Below are 15,534 nucleotides of genomic sequence, written 5' to 3'. Positions count from 1 at the left end.
CTCGAATATAAATACTTCAGTCTGGAAGTCTTATTACTCCAGTTCATTCTTTGGCTATGGATTCTGTGAAAAAGTTAAACTAGTCTTCCGATATTGGTAGGTTGAATTTAACTAGCTTCTAAATTGAGTTACTCTGATCGTAGACATTTTGAGAGATTCGGCTAGGCGATACAGGCTTTTGTTTTAATCGAGTTGTAAAGCAACATTGCGAGGCCAAATTCTCATCCCAGAAGAAAACTAACGGTACTAGTATGTTATTTGTGTCTTTAAAAGATGGATTGGTCCATGAAGATAAAAGAAAATAGGAGGAAATTTGATCGAAAACTGCTTACACATTCGTTAAATTGCGTTTATATACTTGCAAAAGCGCACATATTTTACATCTGCTTTTTCGAGAAACTCAACTATTTTGTTTTAACCCTACTGAGCAGTAACAGGCTAGACATACTTCTCTACCATGTGTTAACCTCGGCTCACCGTAATGAGACGACTCTCTCGATGAGCGTGTTATTTTTTCACACTGATTAACATACAGTTTCAACTATTTCGTGATATACTACTTTTCCGTTGATGATTTTTAGGTTCGAAGTTGTCCTCTGATCTTTTGCTGTACAAAACGGAAGCACCAAAAATAGACGAGGCGTCATCATTTGAAATTTCCCAGAAAAGGAGAAGATTAGAAGAAGATATATCGACAAAAGCTGCATTAACTGAGTATCGAACAGAACCAGATAACTACGATAACTCCCATCTACGGTACCACCACAGCAATACTGAGGCTCGTGTATCTCAACACTCGCAATTGCAATCACATTACATATCACAACGAACTGGAACACCAACTTTATCATCTGCAGAACACGTGTCAGATTCCTCAAGCACAAATCCAACAGTAAGTTATTGTTCTGGTTTGTGATAAAATGTTCATGAATGAAATGCTATATCTCTTCTTTTTGACCCCCCCCCCTTTTTTGTACAATGTTTGCATTGATCTGTGCACTTTTTTGTTTTTGTAGACCTAGTAATTTATTTCAATCGATAGGCAGCTTGCTGTCTTTTTTGGTGTTCTTGCAAGGTGGGATTTTTTTATTATATTTTGAAACTGAAATAAAACTCTCCATTATGAGATGAACTGTTTGGTAAATTGGATGATGTTTCTTTTCAAAAAAGAAATTAAATCATCTTGCTTAAAATTAAAATTAGAAAAATAATAGATTTCTCAATTCTGTGTAGAAATTTGTGAAAAGATCATATTTTAAATTAAAGTCAGGGTAGTGTATTAGTACGAACCTTCTTTTTTTTTTAAATCTAACTCGCAAATATAAGTGTTCATAGAAACTGGAAAGGGTTCAATTATTTGGTGGCACTTTTGCTATAATCACGATCTAGCATTGGAAATTTCATAGCATCTGTTCTCTGCGTTATTTGTGGCTAGTTTTTGTGATGTATTAAGCGTGAGTGGCTGAGTGGTTCGCGTGAGGCTCATAATTTTTAGGCCGCATTCGAATCCGAGACCTAGCCGAATTTTCAATAATTCGTGGCTTATTTATCCTTGCTATAAGCAAGGGTATTACAATCGGGAACTAGACTTTTCCCGTAAACAACTTTGTCCACAAAATCTTCACTTCTACAGGATCTTTAAAATTTAGATAAAGTTACTATCACTCAAGTAGAAATTAGTTCAAGCTCGTTTCAGTTCTAATTATTTTTGCAAAATTATCTTTTTCGGATTCGTGGTTTTAATCCTAGTTTCTTTCAGTTCATTTCCTGTTTTTGTAAACGCCCATTTTTTTAATCTGGTAGAGTATTTATTGGTTTATTTTTTAAAGCATGGCTTCTGTTCCAATGTAAACAGTTCTTACTATAACTGAGTTTCACAAGTTTTTAAATGTACCGTGTCTTATTTGGAGTTCTTTTTTTGAGGTTATTTTGAGGTTATACATACCTGTGTGTCTGTATGCTCCCCTAGAGTCTCTTTTTAGTTGACCCCTCTGTCTACAGCTTTCGAAAGTCTGGGAAATATTTGACCCCATTTTTGATTATTTTTTTGTTTTCTCGAAAACTACTTCTTCTCAAATCTGCGTTTTTGGTTTAAATGACAAGAATGGTTTCGAAAAGCTCTTTGCATGAGCGGCTACGCCCAATTTTTTTACTCCAAAAGTTATGTCCCTCGGAATAGCCAATCTTTTGCTTTTGACCGTTTTTTTTAAACTTTTTGAATATTCTCGAAAACTATCCTGCCATATTGAGATTTTGGGTTCAATTCGAAGAAAGGGTTGTGGGAAGTGCATTTGTTTATGCGACTACTCCGAAATTTTTCTGACACCAAAAGTTATGGCCTCGGAAAATACAAAATTTTGATCTTTTGACCTTTTTTTTAAGTTTTTGACATTTCTCGAGAACTGCCCTCTCAAATCTGAGATAACAGGTTCAATCGAAAGTGCAGGCTGAGTGGATTTCTTCTGGATAAGCGTCAAAGCCCTTATTTTAAACGCAAAAAGCTATGATTCTCGGAAATGTCAATTTTTTTTATTAGTTGACTGTTTTTTGGGCTTTTCTCTTTAACTATCCTGCTAAATCTGATGCCATAAGTTTATTCGAAAAAATAGATTATTGAAAGCTTACTTTTATAAGTGGCAATGCCCAGTTTAAAAAAAAAGTTATGATCATCAAACAAGTTGAAGTTTCGAAACTTTGACAGTTTTTCTAAACTTTTTGACTTTACGCGAAAACTACTGTGCCAATTCTCAGGCTGTGTTCTATCGAGATACCCGGTTTTGAGATCCTTTTCTTTCTAAGGCCATAAACTGCTGTTTTTGCAGAAAAAACTTTGGGTTTTGGAAAGTCTTTTGACCGTTTTTTAGAAATTTTTTGAGTTTTCTGAAAATTTACACAATCAAATCTGAGATGAAAAGTTTAACTGAAAGAACTGGTTGCGAAAATGTTTCGTGCAGAAGTGGCGGCTTCTTATTGTTTGAAAGAGAAATTTTATCTCCTTAGAAAAATTGATTATCTCAAATTTTTTTTTTACTTTTCTCACTTATCTAAGTTGAGAAACAACCAAGGTTCGGATAAAGCCCAATTTTTGAAATCACGTTTTCACAGTTTTAAACTTTGGGTAAAGCCCAATTTTTGAAATCAAACTTATCGTGCCGCATCAGTGTAGCAAATTCATTCAATATCAAACGCATACCTCTATTTTTAGATGGGCCCGTAGTTGTTTTCAATCTAGACATGAGAAAAATTTGGTTCACTTAGTTGTTTTCAACATTCAAATTTTTCGATGTTTTATTTTTTTAAATGTTTAAGTCGTATGGCAAGTGGTGCGAAGCTCCGTTTATTCTGTGTGTAAATATATCATCCGAAAGTTATTGTTGTCGTGAGCTCAATTCTAAAAAAATATTTAATATTTTTTCATAAAGTTATGGGGCTTTAAATTTGCCAATTCGGGACAATTAACTCGTGATCATTTTTCCTGTGATCATTTTTCGTAAACTTATGGGGGTTTAAATATTGCCAATTTGGGGCAATTATCTTGCGATATATTTTGTGCTATTAACTCGCAAGCGGAGATTTAGCCCGTCTTAGAAATTGTTCCAAATTGAACTGAGACCTGCTTTTTGGTGTAGTTATTACTTAGCTGTTTGTAAATTTTATCACTTTTCCTTATTTAGCGTGGGAGGGGATGATTTTGAAAAACAAATCTCAAGAAAAAATTTTCAAATTTTTTAAAATAAAAATTTCTATCCATTTTTTTTAAATTGAACACTCCATCAACCTTAAAAACAGTGATTCTTTGGGCTATTAATTTTTTTTTAGTTCTAATTTCAACCAGGTATGTAGTGCTGGTTACAAATTTGAACATTCTGAAAGTGGAACTGAAACTTCAACAGAATTGTCTTAATTCTTTTCTGTGAATCGGGTATGGTCTAAATTGCCTCTTTTTGTATGGAGACGGTTGATGTTTTGTCAGCGCAGCGTGTGTGGAAGAATCAAATTGACAATTTTTCTAATCAAAGATCATCCAGTGCTTAAAATGCTTTAAAGTCAACCGACTTCGTATGTTTTTATTTTTCCTACGTTAAATAGTCAATTGCAAAGTTTTTGTTGATTTACCAATATGTGATATTGCTTTAGTATCAGTATTATCAGTGGGTTGTCAATGAAGTTGTTTTGCGGTTTGACGTTTTATTGTTCCGACTTTCGAATATATATGCCCGGGGAGATTTTTTTACTTAGACCAATTTCAGAAAAGTTGACTGTGTATGGGCATCGATCCGGATATCTTGTGATTGCCAATCGAGTATGCTTGCTTTGACTAGCTGGAATAATACTCTGATAGTTTGTTTCAATACGAAAGTTATGTTGCTATGCAAACTAATTGGTCTTATTGCTCTGACTTTCGAATAAAGAGCGGAATATCTATGTTTGGTGTGGTTTTTTATTATTCAGTCAATTTCGACTTAATAACGAAGCGTTTTTTTCGGAATCTTTTTATACCATCTTAGATATATTGTGATCCTAAGCTCAAATTTACAAAGATACTAGCGTGTAACGCACCTCCGGTGCTTCGAATTTTTCACAACTCAGGAAAAACCGCGTATATTGGGAACAATGTCTGCAGCCTTTTACTGTACTCTGACAGTACCCAATTACAGGTTAGTAATTTTATTTTTTTAAAGTTTCTTTTCAATTCCAATTTTGAAAACCATAAAAGCGTCATATCTCAAAATTAAGGAGAAATTTGGAGATCAGATTTGCAACCACTGAGAATAAAAAATTAAAAAATCATCAAAAACGTCATATCTCGGACACTAAAAGGATTTGAGCACTCATATTTAGTTGCACGATTTGCGACGCCTGGGGGTACGCTGGTAATAAGGTTGTCTCTTTGTCAAATTAGGAGTTTCAAATTTTGTGAAATTTTTTGTAGGTAAGTTCTTGAAAACTTTAAAAAAAACGTCACTTCTCGGAAACTAAAAGCATTTGAGCAGTCGCATTTGGACGCAAGATTCGCAACTCCTGAGAGTACTTTCACAGTACCCAACGCCATGATTGAGAATTTCAAATTAAAAAAAAACTTAATTTATGTTTTCTGAATTTTTTTGAAAAAATCGCAAAAAACGTCATATCTCTAAAACTACAAGGATTTGAGCAGTCATGTTTACAAGAAAGTTTCGCAGCAACTGAAAGAACTCTGAAAGCACCCAACTACAGGTTTAGGAATTTCACATTTTGAAGAAAAAATTAAATTCAAATTTTCTGAAAAATCACTAAAAACGTCTTATCTGGAAAACTACAAAGGTTTGCAGTCATAATTGGAGTCAATGTTTGCAGCCCTGATAGTACTCTGATAGCCCCACAAGTACAGGGCTGAGAATTTCAAATTTGAAAAAAAAAATTAATTAATTCAAGTTTTCCGAAATATTCTTGAAAAAATCACAAAAAAAACGTCATATCTCGAAAACTACAAGGATTTGAGCAGTCATATTTGAAGGGAAGATTCTCATTCCTTGAGAATAGTCTGAGAGCACCCAACTACAGGGTTCGAAATTTCAAGTTTTGTAAACTGTTTGTAATTTGAGCTTTTGGAAAGTTTTCGAAAAAATCACCAAATGTGTCGTTCCATAATTGATTTTTTACTAGGAGCGAAATTTATCACTTTGTACTAAATATGTCGTGTGGGGTATGATTTTCTCAAGAAATCTCAAATTGAAAAAAATTCATTATATTGTTACATTTAATTTTTTCATGTTATTAATGCTCCATAGACATTAAAAGGCAGTCGGAATCAAGTCTTTGCCCTGATACGAGCAGTCTTGATTATTTTCAAGTTCATTTCGAATTAGCTTGCTAACAGGAAGGCAAGTTACGCTCTTCGATAACGAAAGTGTAAATGGCGCAAAAAGATATGAATTACTTTAAGATTCGAAAGTTGATATTAATTTTTAGGTTTCCCATCGGGAGTAAAGAAAACCTCTTGGCGCATTTTTTCGAATTAGGTTAGCTTTGTGAAAAAACTGTCAGCAGCCGAAATTGCGTCAGGGAAGAGCTTACTTTTTCGCGATTTGTATTTTTTACCGAAACGTTCTTTGTGTAGCTTGTTTCTCACTGTGTCCAAGTCTCTCTAAGCGTGCTGGCTGGATAAAATATCATTTGAAAATACATGAACAAAGATTTCTATTGCCAGTTTTGATATCTTTTGAGTTAATTTAATTTGCTAAATCCTTTTGCAAAGCTTGCACAGGCTTGATGAATCTGATAGCTTATCTTTTTAGCCTACATTCAGTAGTGTGTGAGTCTGTAGGTTATGAAGATGTTAAAGTTTTAACCGAAAGTGCTCAACATCGTTCAAAAGTAACCATAGGCGTCTTGTTGTTGCTAACTATCTTAACTAGTGTAACTTGTTCAGCGTCAGTGAACGAAGTGAAGTCGTTTTTTTCCACCAAAAATTAGTTAACGCTTAAATTTGATTTTTCGCGGTTTGACTTGATATCTCCGAGTTCAAAGTAAATTCTCCGAGTTCAATGTAATTTTACCGAGTTCAAAGCTAAAATTGAAGAATGTTGAAACGTCATTTTTTTCGGTTTTTTCGAGCTCATTCACACTTTTCCAAACTTTTGCCTATATTTGTTTTTGCATGATAATTTGTGTGATTTTTTTTATTCTGAAGAGAAATGAACACATCATTGAGATACAAAACAATAGTGAGTATTTAACCTGAAGGAAACTACAGTTTTTTGCGGTGTTTCTAAGTTTAGTTTGGATTGGCAACAGTGGTCTAAGTTGGCGCCATTTTCATCTTCAAATTCCCTCTCTTGTCTGCCATTACCCTTATTTCAACTGCTTGTATAGTCCTTGAGAAACATGCCATGGCTCCTCATAGGAGTACTTCAAATATTGCATCTCAGTTAGCACTTGGTTTCCATATATTTTTAGTCCTAATGTGACCGCATCTGAATAGAGGGATTATGACTCTATAAAATAAAAATGAGTTGTGTGAAAATTGTGAGATCAATTGTGTGTAGTATGCTTTGAAATGGAAATTATTTTTTGACATTGACTTGACTAAAGAGTAGTTTACAACAAAGAAGGGAATTAACATAGGTAGTTGTACTCATAAATAGAAACTGTAGATAACCAGGTATGAAATGTTCCATATCCAGAGGTCATGCGTCGCTCTGGTGTGGCCGAAGTACAGCAGTGTCGAAAGGGTAACAAGACTGCTCGAATATCAGGGCAAAGCCCTGAATGTTCCGACTGTCCCTTAATCTATATCGAATAGTTTAGTGGAAAAAATACTAAAAACCTATACATTTTGGACAAAATAAATGTGTAAAATTTTGAGTCGTATGAAAATAATACACCCAATTAGCTAGCATCAATTGAATTTGGAACGATTTTCTTGTGCTGGTTAATTCGCCACGCATAAATAATTCGCGTTACGCTCTCAGCATTATGAATAAACTCTTCATAGCGCGCATAGGTGAAATATCTATTTACATTTGAACCCAGGAAGTCGATATCTTCAATGGGGCATAAAAAAAATTGTTGAAAATCATTATTTCGATCGGTGAAAATTGAACGAATAAAAAAAATAACAACGAGCCTAAATATTCCGTCGGAACAAAAAATGTCGGAACAAAAAAATGAATAGTAATATATTTATATTGCCAAAAAAGGGGGATTTTTTTTCTATGCTTCAACGATCGAAAATACAAAAGATAGTTAGCCCGTGTGGTTTTTTTCAGGAAAAGTCTAAACTTGTTCACGCTCTTATTTGTTTTCATCTGTTTTATTCGGTTTGACTCCTGATTTCGAAAATAAATCTATTTTGTAGTTCCCAGCGTAATAAAAATTATCTATTGACCCAATTCTCTGAATCTGGATTAGTTTTTATCAAAAATCATCAAATGTTCTGAAAATTGAAAAAGTGATAATGTTTCCGTGATAATGTATTTTTTTCTTGAAACTCGAATGCTAAAGCTTCGGAAAATTTTCGGATTTCTTAAGTGCATTGACACCTTACCGCAAATCTGCTGGCTATGTATGAAACTTTTATGCCTAGTTTAGACAGCTATTGGCACATTTGAGTGAGTTAGGTGATGCTTTGGCGAACATCAGCTATTGAAACGGAGTCAAAACTTTAGGAACTGTAGTGCATCGGCATCGTTTTACGGCCTCGACTGGTGATGCAATTTATACGAATATTAAGTTATAAGATTCTTAGTAGTATTACTGATGTGCTGGCCGTCTAAACTTTATCTTCACATGAAATATCCAATCGAAATGTAGGGAAAGGAAGGAAACTGGAAGAGACTCGATTTCTGCTTCCTCTCTCTTTTTTCTTTCTTTCTTGTTTTCTTGTTTTTTTTCTGTGCATGATGACAGTATGTATTTGTTTTCATTTCCTGCACGATCACTGCAGTGACTGGCTAGGATAGGAATAAAAAAGGAAAGGGGAAGAGAGGGGGAATAGAGGATTGGACTAGGGGAAGTGAAATGCAGTAAAGTTGTCCCAGTGTTCTAGTGTTGTGTGCACGATGCAAAACACACACATCCATACACATAGGAAGACTAGTAGTAGTGTGTACTATACATAGTATGGTCTATGCCTGTCATGTTAATGCATCCCAGTTGATGTTGATGTTGCTACTCAACTAAACTGAACTTGACTCTCTGATGATTGAATGAATTTAAATTTAATTTGAGCACTACAATAAATATATTTATGACTTGTAAGGCATAGTTACGTATAGAGAGAAGAACCAACTCAAGTCACGTCAAATCAATCGATCAACACATTTTATTTCAAGCTAACATTTTTTTTTTTTTGTATTTTAATTTATGTTCATTGCTTCTGAATCCAGTTTACTGTTACTTCGCTGTCTCTTGTGTCGTATCGCCTTGTATCCACGTTTTTTCCTTAGTTTGATACTAATACTATTGTCACAGATCCAAACTGATAAACGAAAGAGCCTCTGTTAGTGTAGAGAAGCTTATGCGTAATATCAACGTGAAGGTCAATGTTATCGAGAGAAGCTGCCAATGAGTACAGAAAAATGGGGTAAGTAGATCTCAGCTCATAACTTTTCTATGATTGCCTTGACAAACCATTTTATTCTATTTTCCTTCATAATTTATGAACCAATTAGAATAGTTTTGGGCTTTTTTCCTTACCTCACCCAGGCGCGAACTCAATGTTGTTTCTGGGTGCGATTGATTTTTAAAATGGACATGAAACTTTAAAGTGAGCCATTTGTTACCTGAGGAGCTGCACAGACAGTAGGGGAAATACGATTTGTTAAACTGTCCCTGTGAAGTATTATTACAATCCGAAGGCAGTTTTTGAATCTACGACCGTTTCAAAATTTTACTTGCAATTTATTTCATGTCCAAGTTTCTTCCAGAACAAAATAGATTGTTAAGGCTTTTCCGAATTTTTGTACTGGAGCCAGGCCTGTGGTATTGTGCCAGGTGATTTTTTTCAATGCAAATCAAACGTTTTAATTGTACAAAAATAGTTAATGCGTGATTTTAATCTATTTGTCATGCAAGCTTACTAGTTTTTGTGCGGACAGGGTAGAACTAAAAAAATGAAAATTTTGTCGAACTTTTTTTTGGTTGACTAAATTGATTTTCCGAGCTCTCCTAAAGCAATAAAAAGAACCTGTATTGCCCAAATTTTCTGTGCCACAAGATTATTTTAAAATAAAAACAGGCCAAAAAAGGGTTCTTAGGCTTTTTTTTGGAAAAATTTGACCAAAAAATTGCCTTAAGAGATAAGTTTTAGGGTCCGTCAGCGAAAAATGGATATCTCAATTTAGTACCCTTAGGGTCGGCTGTTTTTTTATTTGGAAACTCACGGACTTGATTTTTCATACAAGAGGATTTCAAAATACGCTTTCTATTATTATTATTATTGGAAATGGCGCAAACTTGCTTATCTACAATTTTTTAAAAAAATTTTCAAATTAAATTCAGTTTTAGTTTTGTAAAAGTAAATCAACTGTTTTTTTTTTCATTTTTTTTTTGCTTTTAGCTGTATATTGCAGGGTTGCCAGAGTTAAAAAAATCGTTTCTGTATTAGTTTTATCTAATTAGATAAGATCTGTAAAGAATTGTCAATCATTAAATTGAAATTAAAATTTTAGCTGATGTGCTTTTCTTCCGTGATACTTGATACACAGATAGCAAGTGTCTTGTAAAAAACTTGAAATATGATGCAAATCTGTTAGAAATTGAAGTTGCTTTTTTAGTAAACCGTAGCAACTTCGTGACTGATCCCCTAATTGCCTCGAATTAACGCAGTCGCCTTCGTTCCCTGAGTTCTGGAGTTCGAGTTCCGGTCGGACCTGGTAATTTTTTGCATGAAATTAAAACGTTTTTCCGGGAAAAATTAAATGTTAGATTTTTTGTTCGTCTGTGTATGTTTTGTCGGCTTAGCTGGCACATCGAGGAATTTTTTGTAGCAATTTTCATCGTAGATTCAAGTGTTTTTGATATATTCTTGTAATTTGTAAAATTAATAGTCCTGACGTTGTATATTTGGTTTCGGCTTATGTTTTGTTGGTTTAGTTACCTTATTTTGTGTACCTGCAAGAGCACAATATGAATGATTTTTTAAATTTAGAAATAAAGATAGTCTGTGTTGCAAAGCTTAAACTTAGTTGCTCAAAATTTTTTGATGAAAACGATTTTTTTTGGCTTAATGGCGTCTACCCACTTGTTGCCGGCTTAGTGGTTGCTCAATAAATATCAAAAGGTTGTTTACTTTTGCGATTAGCAAGCGTTATCAAATCGTTATATAGACTTTTTTGGGTTAACAACTTGCTTAACAGAATCGCTTGAATCACTTGGTATATTGGTTCATAATGAATTCAAATTTCTAAGCGTCCGAATTAGTCTGGAGGTAAGCTCTGCTTTGCCTCTCTGTTTGATTTTTGTTCGCTCAACAAGTTTTTGGCCTAAATGGTTCCGGTTTATACTTTATCGGCTTACTCGCCTAATTTTGGGTCGTTCGAGGGAATCATAATTGGTATGCTTTCCTCCGGATTGATCAAAACGTTTAAAATCTCAATTTATTTGTCAAAGTTTTTCATGACAATTGTTTTTAGCTCAAAAATTGTTTTTGAGTTTTCATCAAACACTGTTGAACATCATTTCGGACAACATTTTGAAGTTTTGGAACCTGATCTAAACTATATTTTATGATTGGATAAATTAAATGTTTTACCAATGTAAAGTATTTAATATTAACCAATCATGATCCATCTAACTAACAACCCACTTACTTGTAAGTGCTGAAGTTACTTGTAACTTCAGCACCAGAGAGATTTGAATTTAACTTAGAAATTAGTTGGACTCTCCCGAGCACTTCAGCAGCCGCAATAAACCAGTATACCCTAGATCTATTGAGCCTAGCAGAGACTAGTTAAACAACCTGAGACTAGATAGTATAAGAGTAAGATTAGGATCGGTATTAGACTAAGAAGTTGCACGAATCTATCCGGCCGAAAATAAGATAGCGTGACGAGCAGACGGTGTACCCTATCCGAAATTACTCTATGAGTTATACACTCCAGTCCTAACTCATCTGGTGCGACCATAAGTCTCGAACAAGACCTTACTAGATTAGAATTAACCAAAAATAGATTAGAAATTAGACAAAAACATTTACAAAATGTTATACGACAATAATTTAATTGAAATGTCTCTCCGACTCAATAGATCAGAGCCAATATTCCGAACCATAACAGAACTACCCGGAATTGGAAGAAGACCTCGAACCAAAGACGACATACGACAAAGTAGAAACTTGCCGTATAGTTATATGATAGTTCGGCAAAAGCCAGAACAAACTTTTATATTTCGAATACTACTTGCAATGAATTTAGATTTCCATTTGCAAACATAAAACCTTGAAGTTAATCTTCAAAATCATTTCAGGCGCTAAACAAAATTAATATTATACAATAACGATTGATAAAAAGATCTTAGATCGTTTTCCTAAAACTCTGCAGTATTATACAAAACATGTTTGAAAAATATTTATTGGAAAATAAAAATAAAAATTAGTAGCATGACAATAAATGGTTAGTAATCATAAATCATCCTGTTGTTCCAGCTTCATCATCTAAAACATAACAGCAATCATAAACCCACTAACATCATCAAAACACTAAATCTTTCCTTTACACACATTTAAAATCTTGTTAAAACTTAAATTCACTTAATTTTAAAACCAGATCATCAAGGCTTATCCTTGGATCTTAAATCATTTTCTACTTAATTAAATTTTAAATTTGATCATCAAGGCTTATCCTTGGATCAAACAGAACAACTTTGTTCTCCCCCACCCACTTAATTAGTGTCTAACGACCTCAAACGTCGATTCACTACCCAACCCTTTCTAAAAACCCAGGACTAATAGAAATTTTTAAACAAAACTAATCATTCAAATTAGGATAAATAGTGAAGAACTTCGGTTATTCATCCTTCACTTGACCCCCCCTCTTACCAGACCCAGGATAAATCTTAGACTTAGTAAGTTTAAAATAGTATCTAACGAACTACTCGCGTTCTAATTATACCTGAACCTTGTGGATCGATTTACTATTCTCCAACCCTTGAACACAATCACTACCCCTAAGTAAGATTAAGTAAGTTAACACCTTAGCTTATACTAGTCACGAGAAAGTAAAAATCATTCTTCGGAATCGATATACTTTTCTCTCCAACCCTGAACAAATAGACCCAGGTTAAGCTAACCAAAAAATCGTAAGAACTAACAGTTTAGGAAAATAGAAATCATTTAACAACCTTTGCATCCGTCATTCTAAACCTTATGTCATTTAAAAACCTAGGAAATAAACAAACAATCGTTTTACACAATTGTGAAATAAATAACAAAAAATACGACCTTGTAATCACACCTCATACACAAACAGTTGGATACATTCGAACAAAACGACAAACACTAAAAAGAAAAATAATAACTAAACAAAGACAAATAACACGAAAAAGATTTTCAAAAAATCGAAACGCATTTTCAGAATCAGAAACCAACAGTTTAGACGAACTTTACAAACTAAAAGAATCAATAGATAAAAATTACCCACTTCACGATCAATTATATTTTTCTGACTCAGAAACAACTTCAAATTCATCAAAAAGAGGAAAAAGAAGAATAAAAAAGCAGTATAAACACAAACCAGTACATTTATACAATTGGAATCAACCAATTCGACACATTAATAATTACATATTAACAGTCATCGAACGAAAAAATGAGCTCAACGCACACCCCAGGTGACGAAAGTCCAGATGATGATGAAATCTTTCCTTTTATAGTAGATGCAGATACTGATAGAGGACAACACATATTTTGTCAAAATTTACTCGTAAATTTATTTGAACCCGGAATCAGTCCATGTAAAACAGAGTTCCCCGATGTAAAAATCAAAAGACAAATCATAGATCACTATCTAAAAGATATATGCAACATAACACAACAGTATGGAATCTACTCTATAGAATTCACTTCCCCAAACCATAATAATAGAAAATATACAATTCAAACAGACGATCTTGATTTAGAATTTTCAAAAGTTTTTTCAGAATATATAAAAAGCATCCAATACCATAACTCACAAAGAGCAAACTCCATTTTCACCAATGAAGTTTTCGCAATAATATATAGTTATATTTCGATATTAGAAAACGAAATCCCATTAACAAATGTCTCACCGACAGAAACATCTAAACATTTAAGAGTACGACATGAAATCACACTACTCTCTAGTTATTTAAACATCATTAAAGAAAATTTCACGAAAGACGACGTTTCACAACATACCAAACACGATTTACAAAAAATTTTGGCATGGTTCATTATAGATTATTTCACACACAATATTGATTTAATTGCACAAGCAAGAAAAAATTTTAGACCCCAAAATTCGAACGATGATACCGCTATCACAGAACAATCAGATTGTGTTTGGGACCCCGAATGGTCTCATCCCGCATTTATCAGCTTTCCACAATCAATCTCAAGTCAAGCAATAGGTACAATATCTTACATAAGAGATTATGTAAGAGTAATACCATTAACAATTGATGCAACTCCATTAAACTATAATACATTTTTACCCGATACACAAAATAATAGTTTAAACTCTACAGTCATACACAACGAAAACCTCAATGGAACTAGGAATCTTACTCAACAAGATATCCAGACACCATCACACTTCATAAATGAAGAAATTGTACACACAACAACTACACAACAAAGTATTTCACCAATACGCCCAAATTTAACAACACCAAGAAATACAAATCCTTCACAAACACAGGTAACCTTACAATCAACCGTTAAACCTTCGGTTGCCCCTAAATATTCACATATGGATTACCAAACATACAGACCCATGACAATACCATCAAAAACACGCAAAACATTCACTAGAAACAACTTTGCAGACCATAATTATAATTATACACATCCATCAAAAACAAATTATCAACCACAAAGGAATTTTAATCAATATACAAAACCTCGAAACTGGGATAACCCAACGGCCCAATATAATTCCAAAAATTTTCAACCAAATCCTCCACAGGATCGCAGTGAAAATTACCCATTTTTTCAACAAATAAAAATAAAAAACAAACATCTTATCAAATGGATTATTTATCCTCAGATGATGATTTCTTACAACCAGATATATTTGCACAAAATACTCAAGAATATCGTAGACAAGGAATACAGAAAACATGTACAAACCATAGAAATTTTTCTCCACAAACAATAGATGCACAACATCAACAACCAATTCAACAACAAAATCCAATTAATACACAATCTTTTCAACCAATTCAACAACAAAATCCAATGACTGCACACTCGTATCAACCATCACAAATGCAAAATGAAATACCACTCCCATATTATCTCCAACAACATGAAATAACAAGAAACCAACTTTCAAATTTTTCTCAAATGCCAAATGCAGCAGAATCATTACAAATGACAATGAATCCATACCTTATGGGTGGATCATCAATAACATCAAACAAACCCTTAATGGTTTTCACAGGAACAGACCCTGAATACTCTGTAGAAGATTATTTAAATGCAGTAACAGCAAATTTGATTTTAAATATAGGACCTGAACCAATTAATACGCCACTACATCAAAATTGGATACATCGACGCACAGCGTTAATACAAACAACCTTAGATGGCGCAGCCCAAAAATGGTTTTCAGTACTACCTCTAGAAATAAAATCAAACTGGAAAAGATTTACACAAGAATTTTCAAAAATGTTTGACTCCGAAAGAAACAAACAACAACAAAGAGTTTTATGTAATGAAATTCGCAGATTACCAAACGAAACCATCAAGCAAATAGCAGTACGAATCGAAACACTAGTTCGAAAAGCATATTCACTAAATACACATGACTATAAAAACACAAAGATGACAGAAATCTTAATGATGACCTTAACACCACAATTAAGGAAAAT

At 33.6% G+C, this 15,534-nt stretch overlaps 1 protein-coding gene across 2 annotated transcripts in view; it reads left to right on the top strand.

Annotated features, from left to right (window-relative positions):
- Nucleotides 1–15,534, top strand: part of LOC134845245 (uncharacterized) — a 58,789-nt gene that overhangs the window by 14,194 nt on the left and 29,061 nt on the right. For both annotated transcript variants that reach the window (XM_063862170.1, XM_063862169.1), the window contains exon 4: nucleotides 582–892. In XM_063862170.1, coding sequence (XP_063718240.1) covers nucleotides 582–892 — 311 coding nt within the window. The remainder of the gene's footprint in view (nucleotides 1–581; nucleotides 893–15,534) is intronic.

The sequence above is a fragment of the Symsagittifera roscoffensis genome, chromosome 4 (genome assembly GCF_963678635.1).
Source record: "Symsagittifera roscoffensis chromosome 4, txSymRosc1.1, whole genome shotgun sequence".
NCBI classification, from domain to species: Eukaryota; Metazoa; Xenacoelomorpha; order Acoela; family Convolutidae; genus Symsagittifera; species Symsagittifera roscoffensis.
This window is presented reverse-complemented; position numbering and strand designations above follow the sequence as displayed.